A 24,635-nucleotide genomic window follows, 5' to 3' on the forward strand; every position below is an offset into this window, starting at 1 on the left:
GTGCCAGAGGAGCCACACTGCGCACAGGTCGCACTCGTGGTTGCCAGGATACCTCTGGGTGCGTGAAAAACTGCCCCTTTTTACGTCCCCAGAGTTGAGGTGCAGCAGCTGCCGCGCACGTGGACGCCGCGCCCATTTTCTTAAATACTTAAACGCATTTCCTTTGTTATCGTGTGTTATGTGCGCGGTATTCGAGAACTGTCGTATGTGCATGCGAACGGCACAAAGATAAGCTTCACCTGAAGCGCGGTGCCATTTTATATCGCAGGTTCTGAAACAGGCCTCGCGCTGGTACACATCGTTCTCTCTAAGTCAAATCCACAGACGCCATACCTCAAATGTTGACTCGGTAGCCTTGACGCGTGCGAGTTTTTTATTTGTTTGTTGGCTCGTTTCCGTGGTAGCAAAAAAATAGAACAAGAACTTATGCGTGTAGCAGCTCATGTCTTGTCTGCGGCGCTAAATCATCGCATGCCGGCAGAATAGCAGCCACCCGAAATGACTTTTCCGCCGCAGCCTTGTGGGTCGCGGGCGGGGTACAGTGCATAGGGGTTCGGTGATGGGGGCCGCAGCCTGGTCTATATAGCCGCCATGCGTGCGGTTCAGGATAAGGGGCGCATTAGAATTCCCTGGACAGAGCCGCCTCCGCACAGCTTCGCCGAAGACGTCCAGCCTCGCGTTGCCAGGGCAACCGCCGCGTATAGATTAATCCGGCTGAAACAAAAACGGTACTCGCCCGGAAACGCTAAAGGCACTCTGCTGGGCGAGAACAGAGGCCGTGACAACCGAAAGAACAAGAAATAAAAAAGAAAGATAAGGGAAAAAAAAAAGAAAACTAAAGTCCGGCATTTGTAGTGCTGTTTCCAGGCTCCGCGAAAGAAAAAAATGAAATGTAGGAGTAGATAGAAAAACTGGCACTGACAAGCAGGCCCCACATGGGTCTGTCCAGCAGCGCTCGCTGTCTATGTAATGCGATGCTGCTCCTCTTTGCGATCCGCTTCGCCAGTGTACGTCTTGGGCTGCCGCGGCTTTGTTGCCTCTTTCGCCGAGCGAGGAGAGGCTGCAAGATCGCGGACGCAGCAGCACAACGCAGCATCTCTCGGCGGCTTCTTTTCGCGCTGTCGGTCCGCGTTCATGTATGTATTACATACACACACGCCCGCTTAGATTCTGCCGAGAAACGCCTTTCCTGCTTTGTCTCGCTCTTGACTCGTATATATTGCAATGGGAGAAAATAGCACATGGTCCTCTCTTCTTTCCTTTCGCTTTTCTGTGGACGCCGTCTTCGTATGTTTCCAGACAGAATTTGAGTGCCGCGACGTCGATAAGCGTTGAGCGAGAACAATATTTCGCTTCGTGCGCCTGTGCTTGCGCGCTGTCACCTTGTGACGCTGCCGCCTTTTTTGTACTTATTTCGTTTTGTGATGATAAACATATTAGACACTATTGCGCTCCCTTCGAACCAGAACATTGAAAGAGTGTATATTGCTGCATGTACTCAAGCGGCGACGTCAATGTCGTACCATCAGGATCGACAATGAAACGAGGAGCACACCCCGGACGTCGCTGCGCTTGTACTGTAGGTTCTTTGCACATCATCTACAAGAGTATACAGGGTGTCTCACGTAACTTGAGCCAAACATTAAAAATATGTGAATGCCAAGGTAATGTTGTTTGCCGTCGCTTGGAGATACTCAGACTATTTTTTGCATTCCGCCTAATAACATGATTAGTCTTATTTAATGAATCAACTTCTACAATATTATACTTAGACGAAAAGTGTCAATGAGAAAATTGTACAGCATCATGAAAAACTCCCGACACAGCTCTCTGTTGCTCAATATGTCCTATATGAAAGTGTTTTTCCGAGCGTGCAAGAAGCCCACGAACACACGCAAAGTGCTTCGAGTGGCCAGTCGCGCTGCAATTTTGCGTGTATTGGCGGGCTATTCTTTCAGGCTAGGAAAAACGCTTTTCTGTAGCACGTATTGAGCAACAGAACGCTGTGTCGGGAGTTTTTCATGCTGCTCTACAATTTTCTCATTGACACTTTTCGCGTAATTATTATATTTGATAAGTTGAACAATTCATTAAGACTAATTATCTAATTATGCGGAATGAAAAATAATAATATGAGTATCTCCAAGCTACGGCAAACAACAATAACCTGGTTCTGTCCAGCTACTTGGCCTTTGCATATTTTTAATGTTTGACTCAAGTTACATGGGACACACGTATATAGTGCTGCTATCCCGAAGGGTGAGAATCCTGCCCAATAGAAGCGGTATACCCGCGTAAGCATCAAATAAGCTTGAAAAAGCGATGTGGGCCCATGTAAATAAATATCGGAGAAAGGGAAAAGAAACCGGAATTCAAGGTTGTCTCGCTCTGGAGCATGATTCGTGAAACATTATTTTTATATTCCGCTTGTTTTGTTTGTTTAAACGTTTCAGCGACAGTTTAACCTCGCATGTCTTCATTTTCGCCCTCGGGTCAAAAGCGAAAGCCATCGGAGAAATTGAAAATTTAAGTTGACACGATACAGTGTATAAATGCTTCGATATGAACTTTCGACAACTTGCCAATGCGTGTATATCGTTATTCATTTTGAGTTGAAAGCACAAAAGTCCGCGCAATTTTCCATAGAAGGATACATTATATGCTTGTTAAACTGGAAGAAATGCCCAACCTGATAGGTTATATATAAGGACGACACAAAGGAGCTCCGCATTTCTCAACAGCAACGTGTTTGGAAAGTTAACTATCCAGTGCCTGTTTCGACACTCTGCAACCTTAATACACGCAAGCCCCTCGTGCACGAAGGAACGGCGGCTCATTAGGCAGTTGCGCCGACTGCTGGCGCAAACTATATTGATCGTGGCTCTAATCGATGACAGCTTCGCAGTCGTTGGAAGAGGCGAGCGGCGCCCGCGGTATAAAGACCTGTCCATTCGGAGCTCATGAGAAGCATCTGCATGTCCAGCTATAGACCATCAATCGCAAGCGCAGTCTTTCCGCTGCGCTGAGCGGGACATTTCAGTGTGATCAGTCAAACGGGCCTGCCCATTTGTCCGGCTGCTTCTCCGGCGACATATCGATTCGGGTTCTCCTTATCATTCGCTGATAGATGGCTTTCTTCTAGCCGGGGCTCCGAGAAAGTTTATTGCCGGTCATTCGCGCTTCCACTCTGAAGACCGGTGGCCACTCAAAGCTTCGATTTTGTTTCCCACATGCCGTTTACTGACACAAGTAAGAGTATACACAACGCACACAATTCGTAAATGAGGTCGACACATCAACTGGCATGGCAGTGCAACTAATGCACTATGTGATGAAAATGTCCAGAAACTATACGAAGTCCAATGACGATACCATACGTCTTCTCCATTTCTTCACCGTCTGGATATATCTATATACTGTGCCAGTCAAGACGTTGTTCAACGACTTAAAGGCACTTCATAATCGGCGTACATTGCTTAACGATAGCGATGGTTAGGAGTGCTTCATTTACAACAGTCGCTCGTGTTGCGAATGGCCCCATTGTGTCCGTATTTTAAATTACAGTTTTAATTCATAAACATTACTTATGCCGCTGAACGGGAATTGTGACAGTGCTTTTAGTGATAGTATCCGAGCAGTGGCCGGCTTCGGAGGTCAATGACCACACAGTGGCCAGGCCCGAAAACCTGAACCAGCAGGGCGCGCGTAAGCCCTCGAAAATGCGCGATTATGGCTGGGTACGTGATTCGCCGCGGCATGTAGGGGTTTCAGATGTAATTGCGCCGGTTGTCGACACTATATCCAGACGATAGCACGCGGCGAGTTCAGGTGCGCAAATCAGACTGGGCGTGGTGCTCGTTCATTCCGCCCATTATTTACGCTGTTGCGGCGCTGGAGTTTCCTATTCTCTCGAGTCACGGATGCCACAGAAGAAATTGAATGGCCGAATATATAGAAGGGGAGCTCAAGTGGCAAAGCATACGCTTTCGAGTGCCCCCCTGGCGCACTAAAACGTATTTTACGCTTCGTCCTTGGTTAACCTCCCTACCTTTAACTCTTCGTCTCTCTCTCTCTTTCGTTGTAGAGCGTCAGTTCAGCGGCGATGCTATGAGTCGATCAGGCAGATTGAGTGCAGAATAGGAAGTGTAAGATGTTTATTCATCGCGTGGCATTGTTCACGTGCTGTCACGAGATGTGGTTTGTGTTCTGCTTTTCTATTATGTTGTTAGTGGATCACGTATTTCGGGAAGAATTTACCCTTCATATGCTCGGACGGCAGAAGCCCTGATGAAGGCCGTCGACGGTCTGCTCGATAGCGTATGGCCTGAGTTGTCATTGACGCATTTTAAATTGTGATGTAATTTACCAGTCCTTAAAGCTTGGTGTTAGAGCTGAACACTTTCTTACGCGTTGGTGATATGCGTCGTGGGTCAGGCCGACATCATATATAATTCCCGTTTATGTTGGAGTCGACCTTGTAGGGCTTTCATTGTAATCCACATATATATCTATAAGCAGTCAACAACTCCGGCATTGACGGCAAGAGAATGGCCCCCAAGAAATTGAGCTATGGTTATGATGATGTTGAACACAACAGTCAAATTGAGCAATACGAGTGAAAGCTGACTATTGAATTTATACTTTAGATGGCGTTCAGATGGTGGATCTGGAAGAAGATGCAAGAACCGTCTTTTTTATTTTCATTAGTGGGTAAAGTGACAAGAGCTAAACAGCGAAGGTTGTGGGATCGTTCCCCACCTGCGGCAAGTTGTTTGTTCATCCACTTTCATTTCCATTATTTATAATTTCTTTATTTCATTTATTAAGCACGAGTAATTTCCCCTATGTTGTCCTTGGTGTCAATGTTTGTTGGCTTGTTATGATATCATTAATAAAAAATCGGTCCCCTTGGTTAACCCCCTTTCTTCTCGTTTAAGAGCTAAACAGAACCACTTACAATCCATCTTTTCGGCGAGTCTAGCCTATATGATTCTAACAAATCAGTTATTAAGTTATTTATAGTTATTTAGTTAGTTAGTTATTTATTTATTTATTTAGTTAGTTAGTTAGTTAGTTAGTTAGTTAGTTGGTTAGTTAGTTAGTTAGTTAGTTAGTTAGTTAGTTAGTTAGTTAGTTAGTTAGTTAGTTAGTTAGTTAGTTAGTTAGTTAGTTAGTTAGTTAGTTAGTTAGTTAGTTAGTTAGTTAGTTAGTTATATTAAGAATCTAACTTCGATCTGTCGCGATGGCGTTTCCAGCGTGGCAAGTGCGTATATAGTGCCGCCGGTGTGAATTCGTTCAACGTGTGTGCGAGAAAAAGGGGCGGCTGCAGCCAAACCCTTTTCCCCGTGGAGAGCCGCCGGTGCACGCCGCAACACCGAGGGCCTCTCTGAAAATTTACTCGGACCTGGCGGTCTTCGTTTCCCGGCGATTAATCACCGGCGCTACACGGCAGAGGAGGGCGAAGATGGGCGGCCATCTATCCACGCGCCGCCATTTGTCCTCGCGTGGTTAACGGCACCACCTCTCCAGCAGGCTCGCCTCGTACGGGACAGCAGCTCGCTACGGACCCTAAATGATAGCCGTGGTTGGCCGACCGGTCTATAACCGCCCACCAGGTCTACTCGGGTGTCCGCGCCACACTCTGGCCGGCCGTGCGCGCTTATGCCATAAATTGTCCCTTTTCTCCGCGGCTGTCGGGGCGTTCCGGAGCGTGTAACTGTAGGTGCGCTGGGCGCCTGCTCGCCGAACAACGGCTTCCTTCACGTCTGCGGCTTCATTTTCAGTCGATCACGTTGGGAAATACATTTGCTCTAGCTTGACATAGCGTTCAGCGCGGCGCATCACTATAGCGACGAGGATTATGTCAGTGCACTCGATAACTGCGTGTGATATGAAAACAACGCTATTGGCTTTCGTTACACCAACTTCCGACAACGGCTTAACCAATCAACATGCGCCGAAAGGGATCAATGCAGAATTATTATTATTTGTTTTGAAAACATATATGCATTTAACAGGAAAGGGAAAGCGAGGAGCAGGCTGGCAACTACCACCGGAAGGGCACAGCGCTTGCCTACTCTTCAGAAGGGAGGTGACAGCAACACAGAAATGGAAGATAGGAAGGAGGGGAGGAAAGAGCATAAGGCCTGGAATCATGCATGACCTCCGTGTGCGGAAGTTTCTACTCAAGAGTTCTTTCTTCCGCACACTGCCTCCTTTTTATCTTTCTTTTCTTTTCGTTCTCTTTTTTTTCACACTTGCCTTTCTTTAAATCTTGTTTGTCTCTTTCTTTGCACTAACCCACAGAACAGTTCAGCACTCACTCTCATCCGAAAATAGTTCCTGCGATTCGAGCTCTTCTAGAATTTTTTTTATTCATTTGAACAAAGTAAACAATTCATATAACCAGCGCAGAAATTCGCATTCATACAACGACACAAAGAAACGTATACGCAGAGCGCTGTGTCATTGTGTCCTTTTATGAATGTGAATTTCTGCCATGATTAACTAACACGGATTCGCAATTCCGATTCGCCCAGTCCAGCAATTTAAAAATAAATAAAAAAACGGGTGGCATGGAAACAATATTTCTCATTTCGCACAAGCACAGACAAAAACACAAACATACACATATATACAAAATGTGGGTAGGCGTGCGAGCATTTACAATTTCTGTTGTGATATTGGGACATCTCTATACGCGTGGACATCACCTTGCGTCGCCTAGCTTCAGTCGTTCTGTCGTAACATAGCGATGGTAACATGAAAGACAATGTAGATGTGACGCCGAATCGTGGAATGGTTGCATGTTATCGCGTTTCCACTTGGTGTGGAGTGCCTCAGTGCAGCTTCTGTCACTGTGTTACGAAATGCGGAGCCTGCTTAACAATTCTGCACGTAATGGATTTGTGCAGCATGCGATATTGGCTTCATTACCAAGTGTCAGGGTGCTTCATCACACGCTGTGCTCAATATGCTGAGGTTGCGCCTGACCATGCTCGAGCATGCAGGATAGAAATGGACGATCACCATTTTATTAAACAAACACACACACAAAAGAAAAGGAAGAAGAAATCTGATCGTGTCAGGCCGTATGAGAGCTCTGCAAGTGTCAGCACCAGATATCCGCGGTGAAATACTCAACGAATTTAGTGTTCCTATGTATGACATCGTTAGTTTTCTGTATTAGTTTTTTACGAGAAGCACAACTGTATAGCACGCAGCTTTATATCTCATTAGTACCAGTACAGCTTCGGCCAGTTGTTCCATTGTTTTTAAATTCACATATTAGAGGAAGTCAGAACAGACGAAGAGGGAAATCGGTGTGAGTTTACAAGAAGCTGCACAGATGTTATTTCTTTAATGAAATACAGTATGCAATTATGGTCTCCTAATGGCAAAGATGGTTTCCTTCCACGTGCAGCTATTGGAGATATTATATAACGAAAAAAGTAACACATACCTGATGTCTGTTCACATTGTAAGCGACGCTTTCTTAGTTTTGGAGAATGGTGAGTTGAAAAATTTCGGGCCGTACCATCCATACGGTTGCGGAGCCAGCTAAGCTGTCCATCGCAGACCAAGCAACTGTGGCCAAACTCCGCGTCTAGAAACATTCTTTTTAATTCAGAATTCGCCCCGGCGAAACTCGAAGGCTGTGGCAACTCACGCTTCTGCCGCTTGGACGCAGACTCGAACCACCTGGCTTGACGCTTACGAGCGGCCTCTAGTGCGCGATCTTCATCGGTAGCTTGCGCTCGACGTCGACGATTAGAATCTCGCATCTGATTTTGTTGACGTCCTTCGGAGGTAAAGCCACTGGCCGCATACTCCGCTTTCGCATGGGCGCATTGTCGTTGGTTATAGTCGCGTCTCCGCTGTCGACGCCTCTCCTCGTACTCGGCTTGTTCTTCATCCGTGCGCACAATGCGTGGCCTTTCCGTTTTCCCCATTTTTGTTGGAGTTGCAACTGTTGCAATGGTCTACCTCTGCAATGCACAATCCGGTTCTTGCACACGGCGGCGGCTACCGCGGCGCACGTCCCCGTGCTTTCCCGCCACAACTGCCGCGCCGTTGTATTGAGGGCAGACGTTCAGCAGACGCAGCCGGCAGCAACGGCGGCCAGCGCGGGTGCAGGTGAGGCCCGCGGTGAAATCACGTGTCCTTTCTTTCTTCTCCGCCGTACTACCGTTCGTTACTACCGCCGTACTACCGCCCCCCACGAGACCACGCATACGGTTTATTCACACAGGTCCGTCAGGTAAACAGCTTCGCTGTAAAAACAACACCAGGTACATACAAGCTGCAGATGTCTTTATTTACACATTACGACGAGTCTTTGGTTTCGTATCCCTGCGCGATTGCGTATAATACCGGTCTGTAGACTGTGAAGACGCCTACTTAACGGCTGGCATGCTGACAATTGCTCTGGCCAACACGCGATAGGGATCTACACCGAATCTCAACGTAGGTATCGCGTCGTCTAATACCGGCGAGCAGCTGCGAAACGCAACTGCCGAAAGATACCATGCTGACTATTCCTGCGTATTTAAATCGCTTGTCACTATGCGCATGCGTCATCAATCACGCGAGCGAACTGTAGGACACATGTAACGCACAACCTCTAGTAAAACGCCATAGCCGACTGGGGCTGATTATAGATATCGGAAATGGTGCAGGATGTGTTGTTCGAATTAGGCATTATATAAGCCGATACAAGACTATACAGGGTGTTTAACGTAACTTGAACCAAGGATATAAAAAAAAAAGTGGTTAACCGCAACTGATAGAAAGCAACGACATATGATTTGCCGTCATGAGGCGCTCCTTAGGGCATTTTACATATTACGCTTAATTAGTTAATTAACTAACATCAATTACGCAATTTCTAGTATTGACTTTAGGCCCTACAGTGCGTTTCATTACATTGTAGAGGGCATTCCAATACGACCGATCCAATTTTTTGCGGCAACGGACATGCTGCGTGGCGATCTTTTCCGGAGTTTAAAGAAACCTCGCGAAATATGAAATAAAGCCACGTGACTGCGCTCATACGCTATCGTACTGCCGCGCTCTCAACCGTGCTTCGTGCGAAAGCACCGCGTGCGCGCACCGTGGCGAAGTATAAGCGGCCGCGGCCGCCGCGGTTCGAAGGCTTCACAGCGCGTCAGCATCTTTGACGGCGGCACACGGAAAGGAAGCCCCGTTGTCCCTGCTAAGCGACAATCTCGACGCAAGGTTGTGCGCGCTGCGATACGATAGCGCACGAGCGCATTCGCGTGGTTTCATTTCATCTTTCGCGCGCTTTAGTTAAACGCCGCAAAAAATCACCACGCAGCGTGTACGTTGCCACAAAAAATTGGATCGGTCATTTTCGAATGCCCTCTACAACGTAACGAGACGCACTTGACTCTAAATGAAATAATAAAAATTTTGCATGATTGATCTTAATTAATTAATTAAGTGTAATATATAAAATACTCTAAGGAGCGCCACATGACGGCAAACCATATGTCGTTGGCTCCATTCAATTGCGGTTAACCACTTTTTTTTAAATCCCTGGTTCAAATTACGTGAAACACCCTGTACATCTTGTGGCACGATTTCCTTGGGTTGTGGGAGCGCGGCGTTCAGTGTGCACCTGTGCAGTCGATATGGGTTGGAAACGGGCACGAAAGTGGGAAGAAGAGGCTAAAAAAAGCTTAAAAGCTTCGCCTTGTTACTTCAGATTCGTTCACTTTGCTGTAACCGTGAAGTAGTGTTTCGTGCGCGCTAAACGTATATATACAATCGAGCTGCAAAGACTATGTTCGAGCACTGGGATAGATTCATGATCATTGCACGTAAAGCGCATGATATTCCACACCGGCCAGGTTATCAGGTGGTCTGCAGTTCTTCATTGCTGAAGCTACAAAAGTGCAATATATATATATATATATATATATATATATATATATCTTGTTTTCTCCTCGCAGAACTGACAGTTTCTGCGGTCGTGCACCGCCACACGAGTAGAATAATATCCGCATCCGTTCGGAAATCGCGCAGCTATAAACAGAATCGCACCAGCTGCGACGCAGAGCACGTCATATCGGCCGGAGCCACCCACAGTAGCGGCTGGCCCGGCTGGCGACACGTGACAAGTATGGGTACACATTGAAATTCGCCGCTATTAAACTGTGCTGAACAGCTTTTCATCATCGTGCCCCGTCCGTCAATTCGGCGCGCCGATATACACATCCATTGGCGCGTGGAAGCCGTGCGCGTTTCTCTAGCGCGTGTGCGCGCGCGTCTGTGTGTAATATCACACAAGCGCGCACACACATCCGTGCGCCTTTCCGTCTTCTGTCCGCTCAATACGCCTTAACCGCGAGAAAATCATTCCAGTCATTTCCCGCATCCACTTATCGACAGAACACGTGTCTATAGCACGCGTAACGAAACAAACCACCACTGCGGCGAGCAAGGAGACCGCGGCGGGGAAGTGCGGCCGCACGCCGACCGGCGAGCCCGCAATTCGTGTAACACGCGCGGGCCAAGCACAAAAGTAGCGAAAACAGCGGCATGGCGCTATCGCAACAGGGCCGCGCGGTGTCGAGACATGTCAATATCATATATTTGACGCGCGGCTCTGCGCGGCCCGCATTGACTTATGGCGAGCGACGCCGGGCCAGCGAGCTGTCAAAAATGCGGGGGAAGGGGGGTAGGCTTTCCCTCCAAGCGCCCCCCCCCCCCCTCCCGTGCACCCCGAGCCGATGCGCGTGTGCATTAGGACTGGAGCTGGTTTATGGCGTCCTGCGATTCGCAACCCAATATCGAGAGCCGTTGGCAAAGCAGCTGCGGCGCCGCTTCCCCCCCGGCTCGGCAGCGACAGCGGGCGCCCGCGGAGCGCGTTCGCAGCCAATTCTTCGCCCACCCAAGTGCGCGCAGCAAATAATCGCTCACCGCGGCGCCCCTCGCTTTCGAAGCCGCTTCACGAGACCCGGCGGTCGCAGTGAAATCATCGACGAGTGCGCAGCGCTGTGGAGTGTGCAGCCTTTGCGCCGTGGTTGCTCTTCTCATTTGCATGCGGATGTAAGAACGCCCTGGTGCTACCAAAAAGAGAACAAGGATCGGCAGACCCCGGCGTAAGTGATGTAGTGGACCGTGAAAACACGTGTAAACGTCATCATAGATGTTTGGCTGCCATTGTCATCTAGAGTAGAATGTCACGGTATATAGGAAAATATTCTTGGCATGGCCGAACAAAACTGCGATAGCTCACCGCAATGTGGGTCTCGCCGCTTTTATTTATTCCGTGGCTTTTATTTGCAATGTCGTGTGCACGTTTTAAATAGAGTCCATACCCTTCAGCTAAATAAAGTATACATCCAAAGCCGTGCGTCAGAAACCATTCTCACGGGTAACACCTATTCCTGAACAATTATTTTTATTTGCCTCCTGCGCATTATATCACAGAGAGTTCTAAGCAAAAAATTACGCAGGTCAGAGAAGAATGAAGGAAAGCTTCTTTCTTTTCTTTTTGTAACTTGCGAAAGTGTCTCAGTGTTTGTTTTCCGTCTTTCCTTTTTTTTCTTTCGTCTTCTTGACTGCAAAATCAACACACATTAAATACCTCGCAATCCGAAATGACAACCTGCTTATCCAAAGCTCTTCGGGTACATTAAGAAACTTGCTGTGCTTGCTGGGGACATAAAGGCGCGACTGAACGTTCTCAACGCATAGCCTTCTGGAATAACCCGGAAAGTGGATGGGAAAACGGCGCCGCGGTAGCTCAATTGGTAAGAGTCATTGGTAATTACCAGTTGAGCTACAGCGGCACCATTTTCCCGTCCACTTTCATTTCCACTTATTTATTACTTCTGTAATACAATTAAGAACTGCAGACAATTTACCTATGCTGCAAATCACTGTATTGTAATACATCTTAACGTTTGTAAACTTCATTCTGATAGTGCATTATTATCCGTACTGGTGACGGGTATCGCTGCCTTCCTCAATGCCAGCGAGCACATAAGTGCCGTCATCGCCTTTTCCCACGTAACCACGCTGCTCTCCCCTGGTTGTGATCGTAATGTGGACCTTTTAGCGACACCCGTGTTCAGGGTAACTTATAGTCGCACTTACTCTTGGTCTATAGTATAGAGGGTATATAAAGCGCGATTTATTTAGAGCTTCGCTGAAACCCATGGGCAGTGCAGTTGCTAGGGTTGTCTTCTCCGTCTGATTCCATTCTTCTCATATCATCCGGCACTCTGAATGGCCGCTTCCGGTGATACAGGGGCCACGGCTATGTGGGTGTCAATGACGAAGAGCAAGAAGACTTGAAAACGTTATGGAATCGTTATACGGTATACGCATTTTAACCATACAATTTTGTTCGCTCAAGTCAGTTGCCTCTTCGCCTGAAACGAATGCCACAAGCATCTCAGAAGCTTCATCAGGTATCGCTTGTATGAATCTTTCAGCCAGTTCAATAGACCATTTTGTTTTTGTTTTATTAATAAGAAGAGCAACAGTGTGTTAGTAATGAAACGCAATAAAATAAACCAGCAGCATAAATTTGGGACCCAAGGACATAAATTGAGTTACATCACGCGGCGTTATATAGGCAATCCGTCTAATAAAAATGGATCAGTATAAGTCGTAAGAAGTAGAAATTGTGGGATAGGTGAAACATTTGTTATTACAGAAAGTTAATGAACGAAAAAAAGGAATTACAATAGAAAAAGAAAAGAAAATACCTTAGGAAACTTCAACGACAACAAAATATCATATCGTGTTCTATGGTGTTCGTGCTTGCATGTCAATGGTAATGATATTTTTGCTATGTTTTCGGATAAATTTTTAGACTTTGTAGGATATACTGGCACAGTGAATGGGCAAATGCGAAGTTACGTCACGAGGAATAGTATACATCTGAGGGATTGATTAACTGCAGTATTTCGGAATGAGAACGCTCCATAGCTGCTGTATTTGATCAAGCAAACAGTCAACAGCGGAAATGATGCTCTATAGCAGGGCATTGTTGCACGTGTCGACATAATTTAACAAAGGACCATGTGCAACGATATTTCGAAATTTAAAAGGAAGGACTGCGATACGCAAGAACATGTGATTCGCTTGCGTATTGCAATCAATAAACACGGCCATAAAAAGAGAAAAAATATCATTTGGCTATCATGTGAGTATTCTGTCGCTATCGCGCAGGGCAGCTTCGAAGTAAACGCCGCGGAGCACCACCGAACGAGGCTGAATTAGTTTTTTTTTTTCGACTTGAAGATTATTGTCCGAAGCGCCGTGCTTGATGAGGTACCGTTAGAAAGTTTGGTGTTAACAGTCCAAGATGAAGGCGCTAATCCCCCGAAACTAAAATGGTCTGAACAGGATAAGAAGCGGGAAGGACATGGGGGGAAAGGTATTGTGGCAAAGCCATCCCCGCGGTCGCTCTCCTTCCCGTGCACAATGAATGGCCGGGCATAAACTGAACGTGGTCCTCTTCTTGTCTCCAGTGGCCCAGAACTGCTTGGACAAGGACGGCAAGAAGAAGCACACGCGACCCACCTTCTCCGGTCACCAGATCTACGTTTTAGAGAAGACCTTCGAGCAGACCAAGTATCTCGCAGGACCCGAGAGAGCCAAGCTTGCCTACGCCCTTGGCATGTCCGAAAGTCAAGTAAAAGTGAGTGGACGTAACAAGCATGCGCACATGTTAATACAAAACATTTATAAGCTCGCTCCCCGGATTTTCTTCGTCGGCGTCCGGGTAGCCCCATTCGCGCACTCCGCTCCGCACCCGCAAAGTCTGTTGGGAGCAAGCGTTCGACAAATAGCGTCAACCGTTCTCTCCCTCATCCCCTCTCGAACGCCGCCGGTGTAGTGCCTCATTCAGCGGCACGTTGTGCGTGCGCGTGATTTTTCGTTCTCCCTATGCTGGTACATCGTTCTTTGTACTACAGGCTTTCTACTACAGGGGCGCTATAACTTAAAGCTATTCCAAACTTTTCTATTCCAGTTCTGCAATCAATCCTCCATGATTAGCCGAAAAATTTCCAGGGCACCCCCACTTCGCATTTCTCTCCCGCGATGTCACGAAAGCCGCGACAGCTTCCCATGTGATATGACGTTACAGACTGGTTACGCATGATTAGGCCGAACGAAAGCAAAATAATTGTTTCTGATTCGACGCCCTTTTCGCCATAATACTCTGCCATTAATCAAACGTTTTCGGGCTGCGCCCACTTCGCCTGTCTGTCAAGCGACGTCACAAAACCGCGAAAACTCACCACGTCAAAGTGACGTGCGCGCGTTAGAGACGCATTAATATGCCGAACAAAACTGAATTTTTTCCTGAATAGCTGGAGTCTGCCCCGTTCCGAAAGCAATAGAAGATGACTGCCCCCGATTGTTCTGGCACTAGCTACTCGCAGCCGGGAAGCATGGATTTATTTGCGTATAATGAAGATTTTTCCGTTGCAGTACAAGGTTATCGAGCCCTTTCGGCACGTATACGCGAGAATTTCGCAAACTCTTCTTTACTGAGGATCGGTTCTGGCGGCATTTTTAATGTTCCGTTGCACCCCGCCCCGATTTTCCATCCGCCACCGCGAGCTAACTAAGGAGAAGCGGGCAAATCGCAGCCGCCAGCACCACCCTATATATCTCATCCGGTTATCTACTTTCACTGTGCTAGCTGGGCCCTATCGAACCCCTCTCCACTTGAGCGAGCTCCTCGCCTCTTTCCAGCCAATTCTATAAGAAAATCTGCTCAACGTAGGCAATATTATTCGCTTTGAAAGAAAAAAAGTGATCTCCAATGAACGAGGAGCGCATTTAATTGGGCTTTTCAAACAACGCTTCGGATTACCGCCCGATGCTTGCGTCGGTGGTTCCGTAAATTTTACGCCAGGAGATTGGAATAAAAACAGATTGGAATAATTTTACGTTATATATGGGCCCCAGATTACGTTGGGGAGCTTCACTTTACGCTTGTGGAATATAAAAGGGCCCTCAGAGGGTATACTCATTAGTCTGTTTTTGATGGCCTCTAAGCAAGGCGGCCGCAGCGGAAAAAATTGAATCGCGTATGTATCATTGCACTTTGCTAAACAAACGTTGGCACCATCAACCAGACGCGCAATACAAACGGGAAGTCTACGCATAAAAATATCACGTTAAAACATTAAATTACATGCATTGTGCAGCCGAAAGCTTCGCATTCACATGGATTTCGACATGGCATCGGATTTGTACATATTTTCTCTCTTTAGATCACATGTATACTCCCCACTTGCCTGAAATACGGAATACCCGTCGGCAGCTGTCATATTACTCACTGGCAGTGATAGCTAAGTGGCTATGACGACGTGCTGCTTAATGCGTCGTCGTGGGTTCGATAGCGGCCACAGCGGCTGCATTACAATGGGCCGAAATGCTAGAACGTCCGTGTACCGTGTGCATTGGGGGAATGTCAAAGAACAAAAAAAAATAATTTGTGGGGTTTTACATGCCAGAATCACTTCCTGATTATGAGGCACGTCGTATGGGAGGACTCCGGAAATTTCGACCACCTGGGGTTCTTTAACGTGCACCTAAATCTAAACTCACGGGTGTTTTCGCAGTTCGCCCCCATCGAAATGCGGCCGCCGTGGCCGGGATTCGATCCCGCAACCTCGTGCTCAGCAGCCCAACACCATAGCCACTGAGCAACTACGGCGGGTGCATGCTAAAGAACCACGCGCTGTGAAAATTAAGTGTGCTTTCAGATAGACAGAATAAAGTGCAACCACAATTTCTTCTGACTCTCTGCGGGTTGTCATACCGGCGATGAAACAGATCATCGCCTGAATATGCGTTGCAGTTGACAAGTTTAGACCTCAGAAAGTAGGCACGCCAACGAGTCTTCTTATATACATGTGATCAGTCTTTCGCTTACGATTAGAATTCTTACACTTAGCAAGTGCAACTTCCTGAAACACGGGAACAAAGTCTTCCTGCGGCGAAGCTCAGGGTAGTTGCTGCGAGCCTGACGAGCTCACTTTTTTTGTTTGTTTTGAAGTATCATTATCGAAGAACTTTCACTACGGTATATAATAAAAGGTAGGTTCCGCACTTGACCCGCTTTTTATTTTCAGGTGGTTGCTGCCCTTAGTGGGGAATGAAGGTTTAACAGGACAGCCTGGAAAGTAACGGAGAGTTATAGTCATGCCTTATTGCCACACGAAAACCACCTGCCCACACGGTAAATCTTTCCGCCCTGCTAAAGGCAGCAGGCGCAAGGACCGCATAACCGTAGACATCGCTGATACAAAGAAGCAGCAGGGCTTAAACTCTCTCGGGACAGACGCTATTAGTGGGATGATGGTGTTCCCGCGCGTACAAAGAAAAAAAAAGCTGCAAAAGATAGCGAGCAAGAAAGAAGGTCCCCGAGACATCGGCTCATCTGGTAACCACCAGTGGGCAATCAGAAGACAATAAGGCCGTTTTCCAGCCTCGCGTGTTGTTCCCTGAATAGGCGTGAAATGGCTCTCCTACTGGTCCGCTAACGACCGCCAATCTGCGGACAAGAGAAGCGCCTTCCATTCGGCAACGAGAGCCGCCATATAGATGTCCTCTCGCTGTGCGAACGGTCGCGTGCGAGACCTTGGGGCGTGCAGAAGCGGCACGGGATGCCAGGCCGCTCATACGGGAAGCAGCGGGCGGCCTCATTTGCCCTAGCCTCGTCCCGAGGCCCGAATCACAAGGGACGGGGAGGGGGACGATCAACAGATGCCCGCGGTGGCTTTCATTACCGCGCGCGGGAGGCGGCCAGGCTATTCCTTCGCGCGACCACCTCGCGGAGACACACGCGCCTCGTGCGTCTTCGTCTGTCTCGCGCTCCCCCGGAGGCTCTCATGCCGATTCGTTCTGCCTTGAATATATTGGACCCTAAACGCTGTCAAGCTGTGCTATACGTGCAGGGCGTACGCGTGCTGGAGGTGTAGCGCTGTTGTCTACTGCTGCGATGGGCACCAAATCGAGCGCCTTTCGGTATCTGTCTGCTCATTCGGAAAACTGTGCAGGCGCGTGGGCGGGGCGTGTTGTTTTGGCAAGTGTCTTCTAATGACTGCGTCTCGATGGAAGTGACACTTTCGCCATCATTGTCGTTCCACAGAATGGGCGGAATACAATTGTATAAAATAAAATACAATTTCTTGTTAGTGTGATAAATAATCTAATTTAGCTGAGAAAAAAAAAATTTTCCTTGCCCTTCCGGCATTTTCATCTGAGTGCGGGATGCTGTTGTTCGAAGTTGCATCGTAAATTCTAATGATTAAGGTCACAAAACACCTCAATATTTTAATTCACTATTCTTACGTGAAATAAAACAGACTTAAGTCAACGCACGAGTTAATATTCAATCTAGCGATATTTTCGTAGGGGCCACACCCATAACGAAAGTGGGAAAAGAAACACAATCTCTTGACCTTGAACTTGTTTTGCTTTTCCTGTTCTTTTTTTTTTTCCTGCTTCGCCCCCAATGGGGGGGGGGGGGGCAAGATAAGATGCTCTAAACGACGTAATTTGCGAAATTCCCGCGATGTTATTGGTTGTTCTAGAGGCCGTAAAAGCTATCCGCCGAACAACTTGCACGTGAAATTGTATTCTATGCCACGGTGTGTCCTTTTAAGATTCAAGGGCTGTGGCTGCCTGCTTCACAATTGGCTCGAAGTTACGCTAGCAAAGAATTGTAGTGTAAGAGCTTTTTGTAATTACCGGCCCAAGATTCGACGAAAAGTACGAAGTTCAACTACAGTGCAAATTGTCACTTTCAAGCACGTGTATGTTTCTTCAAGCACTTCGGAAAGTTTGGGGCTGAGTAGATATTTCTATGGGCAGCAGTCCTCAGCTTTCTCCGATGTTAAGCATGCTGCAGGTATTCATTCATTCATTCCAACATACTGGGGTCTCAGAGGGTTGACAGAGAAATGAGGCGTGCAAGATACAATGCAAGGCACAAGGTAAAGTACGAAGAGATCAGTCACTGATGCACAATGCACGAAATGAATTCTTCATGTGATGGAGATGGAACGTGACCAGGTAATTCATTCTAGTACTCTGCAGTCCGGGCAAATAAATATATAAAAGACATATTTGCCGAAATCAAGGAGAAATGTGTTGAGCGCATGTTCGTTTATCGTGTATGTGGGTCTGGCGGGCCTGGCACATCTGATTTTACACTGAAAACAGAGGATCGATAAAAGTTTAACCACACATATCGAGACCAGTCCGAGAGAAAATGAGAAAGTAAGTGATGTAGTTAACTAAGGCATGGCTGTTAAGAATTATCTAAATTATTTTTGTTCATCCCCTTAGAATAAGTGCCAAGGTCAAATACGTTGAATATATATATATATATATATATATATATATATATATATATATATATATATATATATATATATATATATTGCGTCGACTTGATTATCAATGTCAAAGCTTGAATGCCATCATTAGCTGGGTAGTAGTGCCGAAGCCACGAGTTAAGCTGTGTTGAGCGTCATATAAGACAATATTTGCTCCAAATACCCAGGAACATGTTTGAGCATTATGTGTTCTAATAACTTGTAACAGTGGAATGTAAGAGCGATCAATCTGTAGTTCGAAAACTTGTTCCAGGAATTGTGTTTGAAATATTATACCTAAGTAACGACTAGTCTATAATTATTGAATTGTGAGCAATAAGTTGTCAGTATCATTAAAACAACCTTTCTTTAGGGAATCTAAAATAATTATCAAATTTAACACACCCTGGTTAGATGCAACGATATCACCAATTTAGCTGTCTGATTGACCACCAAAAAGATGAATTGCGGAGTTGTCGCGTGCAAACACAGATTCATGGTAGGTATTAATATCATCCATGGTATTCGAAAAATCGATTGTAACTGTGCCATTTATTACGAGTGCATAAGTACAGTGATAAAAAAAAAAAAAAGGATACGCTATAGCTAAGCTCAAAGCTCAAAATCAGATATAAGTAGCTCAGCAGGCCCAAATTGCGAAATGGCAGAAGAGCGGGACCCTGAACTGGGTAGGTCATGTAAGCCGCCGAAAATCAGAATCCGTGGCTGAACATTCATTATCGCTGCCACCTGTGCACTACGGCTAGAATTTTCCCTAGTTCGGTTGCCTTTTAAAGGGAGGACCATGGGGTTAGCTCCGCGTCCACACTCAAGCACGAACTGTACTGACAGGGTACACTATTTGGGCATAAACGGCTATTCATGTAGAAGCAAAGGCGTGTTAAGCGAGCAAACTTCAGTAAACGGTGGTTATCATAACGGTTACAAAAAGCGCTGTCTGCGTAAACTCCCCTATCCCCTTCCCCATACACATGTGCAATAAGCCAACAAGGCACCAACATTTTGCCGCTGCGGCTGTCGCCTTGCCCACTTCGTGTTCGATGTTTGATCTTTATTTGTTGCCATTAATAGTATACGGGTTGTTCTTTCTTTTGCTTTTTGCCTGCACCAAATTAAAAAAAATATTGCCTGTGGCAGATAGCACAGTTCTAATCCTTGATGTAAATTACTCGATCAGATGGTCATTACTTCTACGAGAAATCAAAATAATGAAATAATTAACATAATTACGTCACTCAACTTTTTAATTATTAACATTACGGCCACTATTTCAATCTACAAATTATAGCCGGTGAGTTCGCGAGGCGTATTCACTCGCAATTAATTCCCAGGACTGCACCAGTTTCGAGATATTAATTTTCGAAGTGTCCGACGAAATGCATTGGCGTCCCAGTTACATTTTTTTAAAGAAAACGTTGTTTTATTCATTGAAGCACAAAAGAACCCACCGTGGTTGCTCAGTGGCTATGGTGTTGGGCTGCTGTGCACGAGGTCGCGGGGTCGAATCCCGGCCACGGCGGTCGCATTTCGATGGGGGCGAAATGCGAAAACACCCGTCTACTTAGATTTAGGTGCATGTTAAAAAAAAGAAAAAACAGGTGGTCCAAATTTCCGGAGTCCTGCACTACGGCATGCCTCATAATCATAAAGTGGTTTAGGCTCGTAAAACCCCGTAATCTAATTTAATTTTTTTTTGAAGCACAAAAGTATCTGGAACCGAATTTAGATCAAGGATTAGAATTTTGCTTTCTGCCACAGGCAATTTCGAAATATGTGGTGCAGCTAAAAAAAGAAAGAAACACCCTGTATTGTTAAGATGCCTGCTAGAACATAGCGTGGATTTTGTTATTGTGTTTCGCCACTTCCTTTAATTTGTTTTAATTTCTACACAACTTATTGGGTAACGTGTCAGCCCTTTGCATTCGATGAAGCTTTATTTTACCGAAAGCTCTAATAAAGGTGGGCCAAATAGGCAGGAAGTGGCCGGACATTGGCGAATTCTTTTGCATTCTTTAATGCGCTTTAACCAGTGTATGCACAGCCTAAAACTACAAGACTTCGTCTTCTCTTGCGCTTGTTCATGGGATATCCAGGCGCCACTGTAGCATAGGAAGTGACTAAGAGAAGAAGTTGCAGTTATGAGAAATTCTGTACTTTTCGTCTTTTGTGTAGGCTTCCCATAGAAAAGTTGCTAATGCGTGTGCAGTAATGAGTGTTTGAATAAATTTCTTAAATATAAGTATTAAAGTGCTTTTAGAGAGCTTTTCTCGAGCGTGCTTTCTAATTCCGTTCGTATAGTTTCTGATATTCACAATGGTCCCTTTGAATCTCTTCTTCTAGTTCATATTTCTGTGAAAGATTTGCATACTCGAGGTGTCTGCCAGCGCGGAACCTCCGCACTGTTTATCGGCTTTATCGGTGACGAAACGACACTCAAGTGGCGCACATGTTTTTTCACGCAGGTGTGGTTTCAAAATCGGAGAACGAAGTGGCGGAAGAAGCACGCCGCCGAGATGGCCACGGCCAAAAAGAAGCACGACAACGAGGCCGAGCAGCTGCGCCACGACGACGTGTCGGACCAGGAAATGGAGCACGGCGACGCCAAGAAAATGCGCCAAGAGGACCCGCTGCTACGGCACCACCACCGCGACGACCGCCGGCCCGACAGCTTAGCCTCCATTTAGGCGTCCCGGCTACATCCGCTTACACACACACAGTGCAATACTCTTCTCCCCTCCCCGTGCATTATCGTTCGCCCTGTACATAGTTATTCTCCCAGGAGACCCAGAGACTGTACATACTATAAGAGACTGCGTGCGCTTTCGCGCCCAATGTGCCACACCTCAGGTTGAGTGAGAGAAAAAAAAGAATCACCAAAGGGACAAAGACTGTGCGAAGCGCGCGCACGGCGTCGGCTGTCCCTCTGCGTCCGCTCGCCTCCTCTTTGGGACTCGTCTTCCATGCGCCTCCTTCATGGACTCTGAGGCTGTGGGAGGGCCGCCCGCCTGGCCACGGCCCAGTGAGGGGACTCCAGTCCACAGTCGCGCCCTTCTAACTGCGCGCACCTCGTCGCCGCTTACCACCCAGCACGCTGGCAGCGCAAGTTCGCGCGCGACCTGCGGGCGCAGGCCGTCGGCAGTGGGTTCCCGCGCCAGGAGTCCTGCTGCTCTGTCAAGTGCGCGGGCATGCTTGCTTCCACCGGTGTATAAAAGAACGCGATACGTCGCGACCCGTCGCACATGTCAGTTCCTTGTACACTTGGAGATGTCACACTCGAACTGACGCTTCCGACGACGCGCGAGAGATAACAGAGGCAACATCTTTGAACGAACCATCGCGAAAGACGGGACGCGGCGAGTGGCGAACAAACACGGTCCCGTTTTTGGCTCTGTTTCCTTCAAAGACGTTGCCTTGCCGAGTAGCTCGGATTCAGACCTTAGTGCACAACAGAGGAAGTCGACAATGCGCCCGCGTGTGCTCAGCGTGGCGCGATCGTTGTATAGACTGATGACGAAAGCATCTGCTGTTGCACGCAGCCGTGGTTCTTTGATTAGGTCTTTCATATGAAATACGTATCGTGCATGCATCTGATACCGCCAAGTTCTGTTAATATTGCAGCGCTCCTTGCGTGTATGTCTGACATCGATTGATAAGTGAATGGGAATCGATGTGATATGCGTGGTATATCTGTTTCAAGTAGTTGCGCTACTGTCCATGCTTTCCGTTGTTGTCGTGCACCAGCGTAAAAGTGCTACCAGAGAAAGGTAAAATAGGGTCTGATCAATGAATGAGCAAAATGAAGGAACGCTATCTTTGCTGATACTTTTAGAATGATTAATAATATTCTCAATATATGCGCACATAAAAGAACACTATTTAAATATTTATTTTTAATGTTAAGATGTAAAACAAGGTTGAAGTTGTTGACGAAAGCTCAACACTATGTTCTCTTCATGAAAAATTGCTTGAAATGACTCGTCAGCGCTCAATGTATTTGCAATAGTTGCGTCGTTGTTCAATGTTCAACTCCAACCGAAATGCCTACTAGCGTTTCTTCCCTGCGTTCGTGCACCACTGTAATACATTCTTCCGGAGATTAATAAACTAAATTATTGCGCTATTGATTCTTTTTTGGATTTCAAAGGACACTTAATACAACCGAATCTTTGAAAGCAGGGACAGCATCACGAAAGAGGAAAATGGCGGTACTGCGAAATACTCAAGCGTGACAGCACACTCATGTGTTCTGTACAAACAGTGTGACAGAACAACATATGTGAAGGGCTTGCGGGCAAATCGTTATGCATGAATGCGACTTTCTTGCATGTGACTAAGTACTTTGTGGTGTAATTTTTTACAGATCGTTGCGAAAGTAATGTAAGATATTTCTATAAGTAAGTGCAATTTAGATTATGTGTTCAAGGTATGAGCCGACGCAGTGACAAAGCATCCGCAACTCCGGAATTATTTCGTTGAAGTCCAAACAAGACAAGTGGGTCACAGATATATGGGGCTTGGATTGATCAACAATCGGCAGAACAAAAAGCAGTCAGCTTAAGACAACCGTTTCGGCAAGTGAACTTGCATTCGTCGGGGCTAGCTACGACTTGTCTTCGCCCACGTTGTCTTTGTCAGGGCACTGTCTTCGCCTCCTGGCGAATACAACTGCCATTGTCGAAGCGTTCAATAAGGGTCGAATCTGATAGCTCACTGTCGGTGAATTCATTCAGCAGGGGTTATACAACATTCCTTCAGGGAGTAAGCGGATATAAAAGCTGTGTTGTGAGAATCGAGCCGTTCATTTAGTCACGACGACTTGCTGTTAGCGCATCCTACACCCGAGGAACGTCACCCAGCGGAATCCTGTAGACCAAATAGCGTGACGTCCCTGTCGGTTGTGCCGGACTTGTAACCCTTTTCCCATAGGGCACAGCGTGAGTGAAACTCCGTTTGGGAAGCCCAGGCGAGCATCGTGTTATGTGTCTCCCACAGTGTCCTTTGTTTACATGGCTTCGAGTGTACCAGCGTGCACATGTAAATAGATGCTGTGACTTAAACTTGCACGTGGATGGTTACTCTCTAGTGTAGGAAATTAATGTAGAACATTCGTCATCTTTCTGGAAATGAGGATATGTCATTTAAGACATGAGAAAAAATAATTACTGGGAAAAGAGAGGAAGTGACAACTTTCTTGACGAGGCAGAACGCTTTTTTTTTCCTGTTTAAAAGATATATTTAAGTTCAGTAGTTCTAGTTCGCAACCTTGTGCTGATCGTTGTGTTCACCGAGCGTTGTGCAGAAGTTGGTTACGTAAGCCGTGCGGACGTCTTCGATTCAAAATATTGTGACTTAGTGCGTCACGCTAAAGCTAAAAGTATCCCTACGCACAACTCGTGGTGCTCCGTGTCTTCCTTTCTTTTTTTTTTTTCTCCTCAGTGCGTGATTAGTGCATGTTTCTCGCTGGACGAAGAAACCAACAGGCCACATTAAGAAAGCTACTGTCGTGTCTAGATGATACGGCGAAGCTTTACACAACAACGGCGTTCCTTGTGATCTCGACAATGTATACAGTTGGCGTCCAAAGTACATCGCTGGAGTACGCTGAAAATCGTGGCATTCTTGCCGTGTGTGCCATGCAAAGTTATTCTGAACGTTTGTGTAATTTCCTTTCTTTTATTTTTTTTTCTCTCCCTGGTGGATCAAAACTGATGGCGTGATAGCCAGTGTCGCTCTCCTGTCGCATCTGCACGCGCCACTGGGCTTTTGTGCTGGTTCTGTATATTAACATAAATGTGTTATTTACAGTGTCTTTTTTGCCGAAGCAATAAGAACAATAAAAAATGGCATCTTCCAAGGCATATAAAAGTTTGTTTTTTTCCTCTGAAGAGATACGACTCGTTTCAGCCTCCTGTCACAGCATATGAGTATACAGTGTGTGTAAACATTCCAATCATTAGCATGGCTGTGGTGCCGACCACACCCGTGGAGGGGTCAGATGTGCGCAGTATAGTGCCCGTAGGTTAGCCTTGCCACAGTGTTTCTGATAAAAGAAATAACATATATAAATTCAAATTACATACGCAAAGCACCTGCAAAGTATACAGCGCATTGACAGTAAGCCGATGGTAGCGGGGCAAAAGCAGATAGCTCCGATCTGTTCTAGTTAAACATTAAAAAATATATGGACTGACAGTTGTCTTAAATGACCATAAACATTGTTGTACAAGCTGG

General features: G+C 46.5%; 1 protein-coding gene across 1 annotated transcript in view; it reads left to right on the forward strand.

Annotated features, from left to right (window-relative positions):
* Positions 1–24,269, forward strand: part of HGTX (HGTX homeodomain transcription factor) — a 36,110-nt gene extending 11,841 nt beyond the window's left edge. Inside the window, exons 2-3 of the mRNA XM_050193482.2 lie at positions 13,512–13,681; positions 20,867–24,269. Coding sequence (XP_050049439.1) covers positions 13,512–13,681; positions 20,867–21,088 — 392 coding nt within the window. The 3' untranslated portion in view covers positions 21,089–24,269. The remainder of the gene's footprint in view (positions 1–13,511; positions 13,682–20,866) is intronic.
* The last annotated feature ends 366 nt before the right edge of the window (positions 24,270–24,635 follow it).

Source organism: Dermacentor andersoni, chromosome 1, assembly GCF_023375885.2.
Source record: "Dermacentor andersoni chromosome 1, qqDerAnde1_hic_scaffold, whole genome shotgun sequence".
Classification (NCBI taxonomy): Eukaryota; Metazoa; Arthropoda; class Arachnida; order Ixodida; family Ixodidae; genus Dermacentor; species Dermacentor andersoni.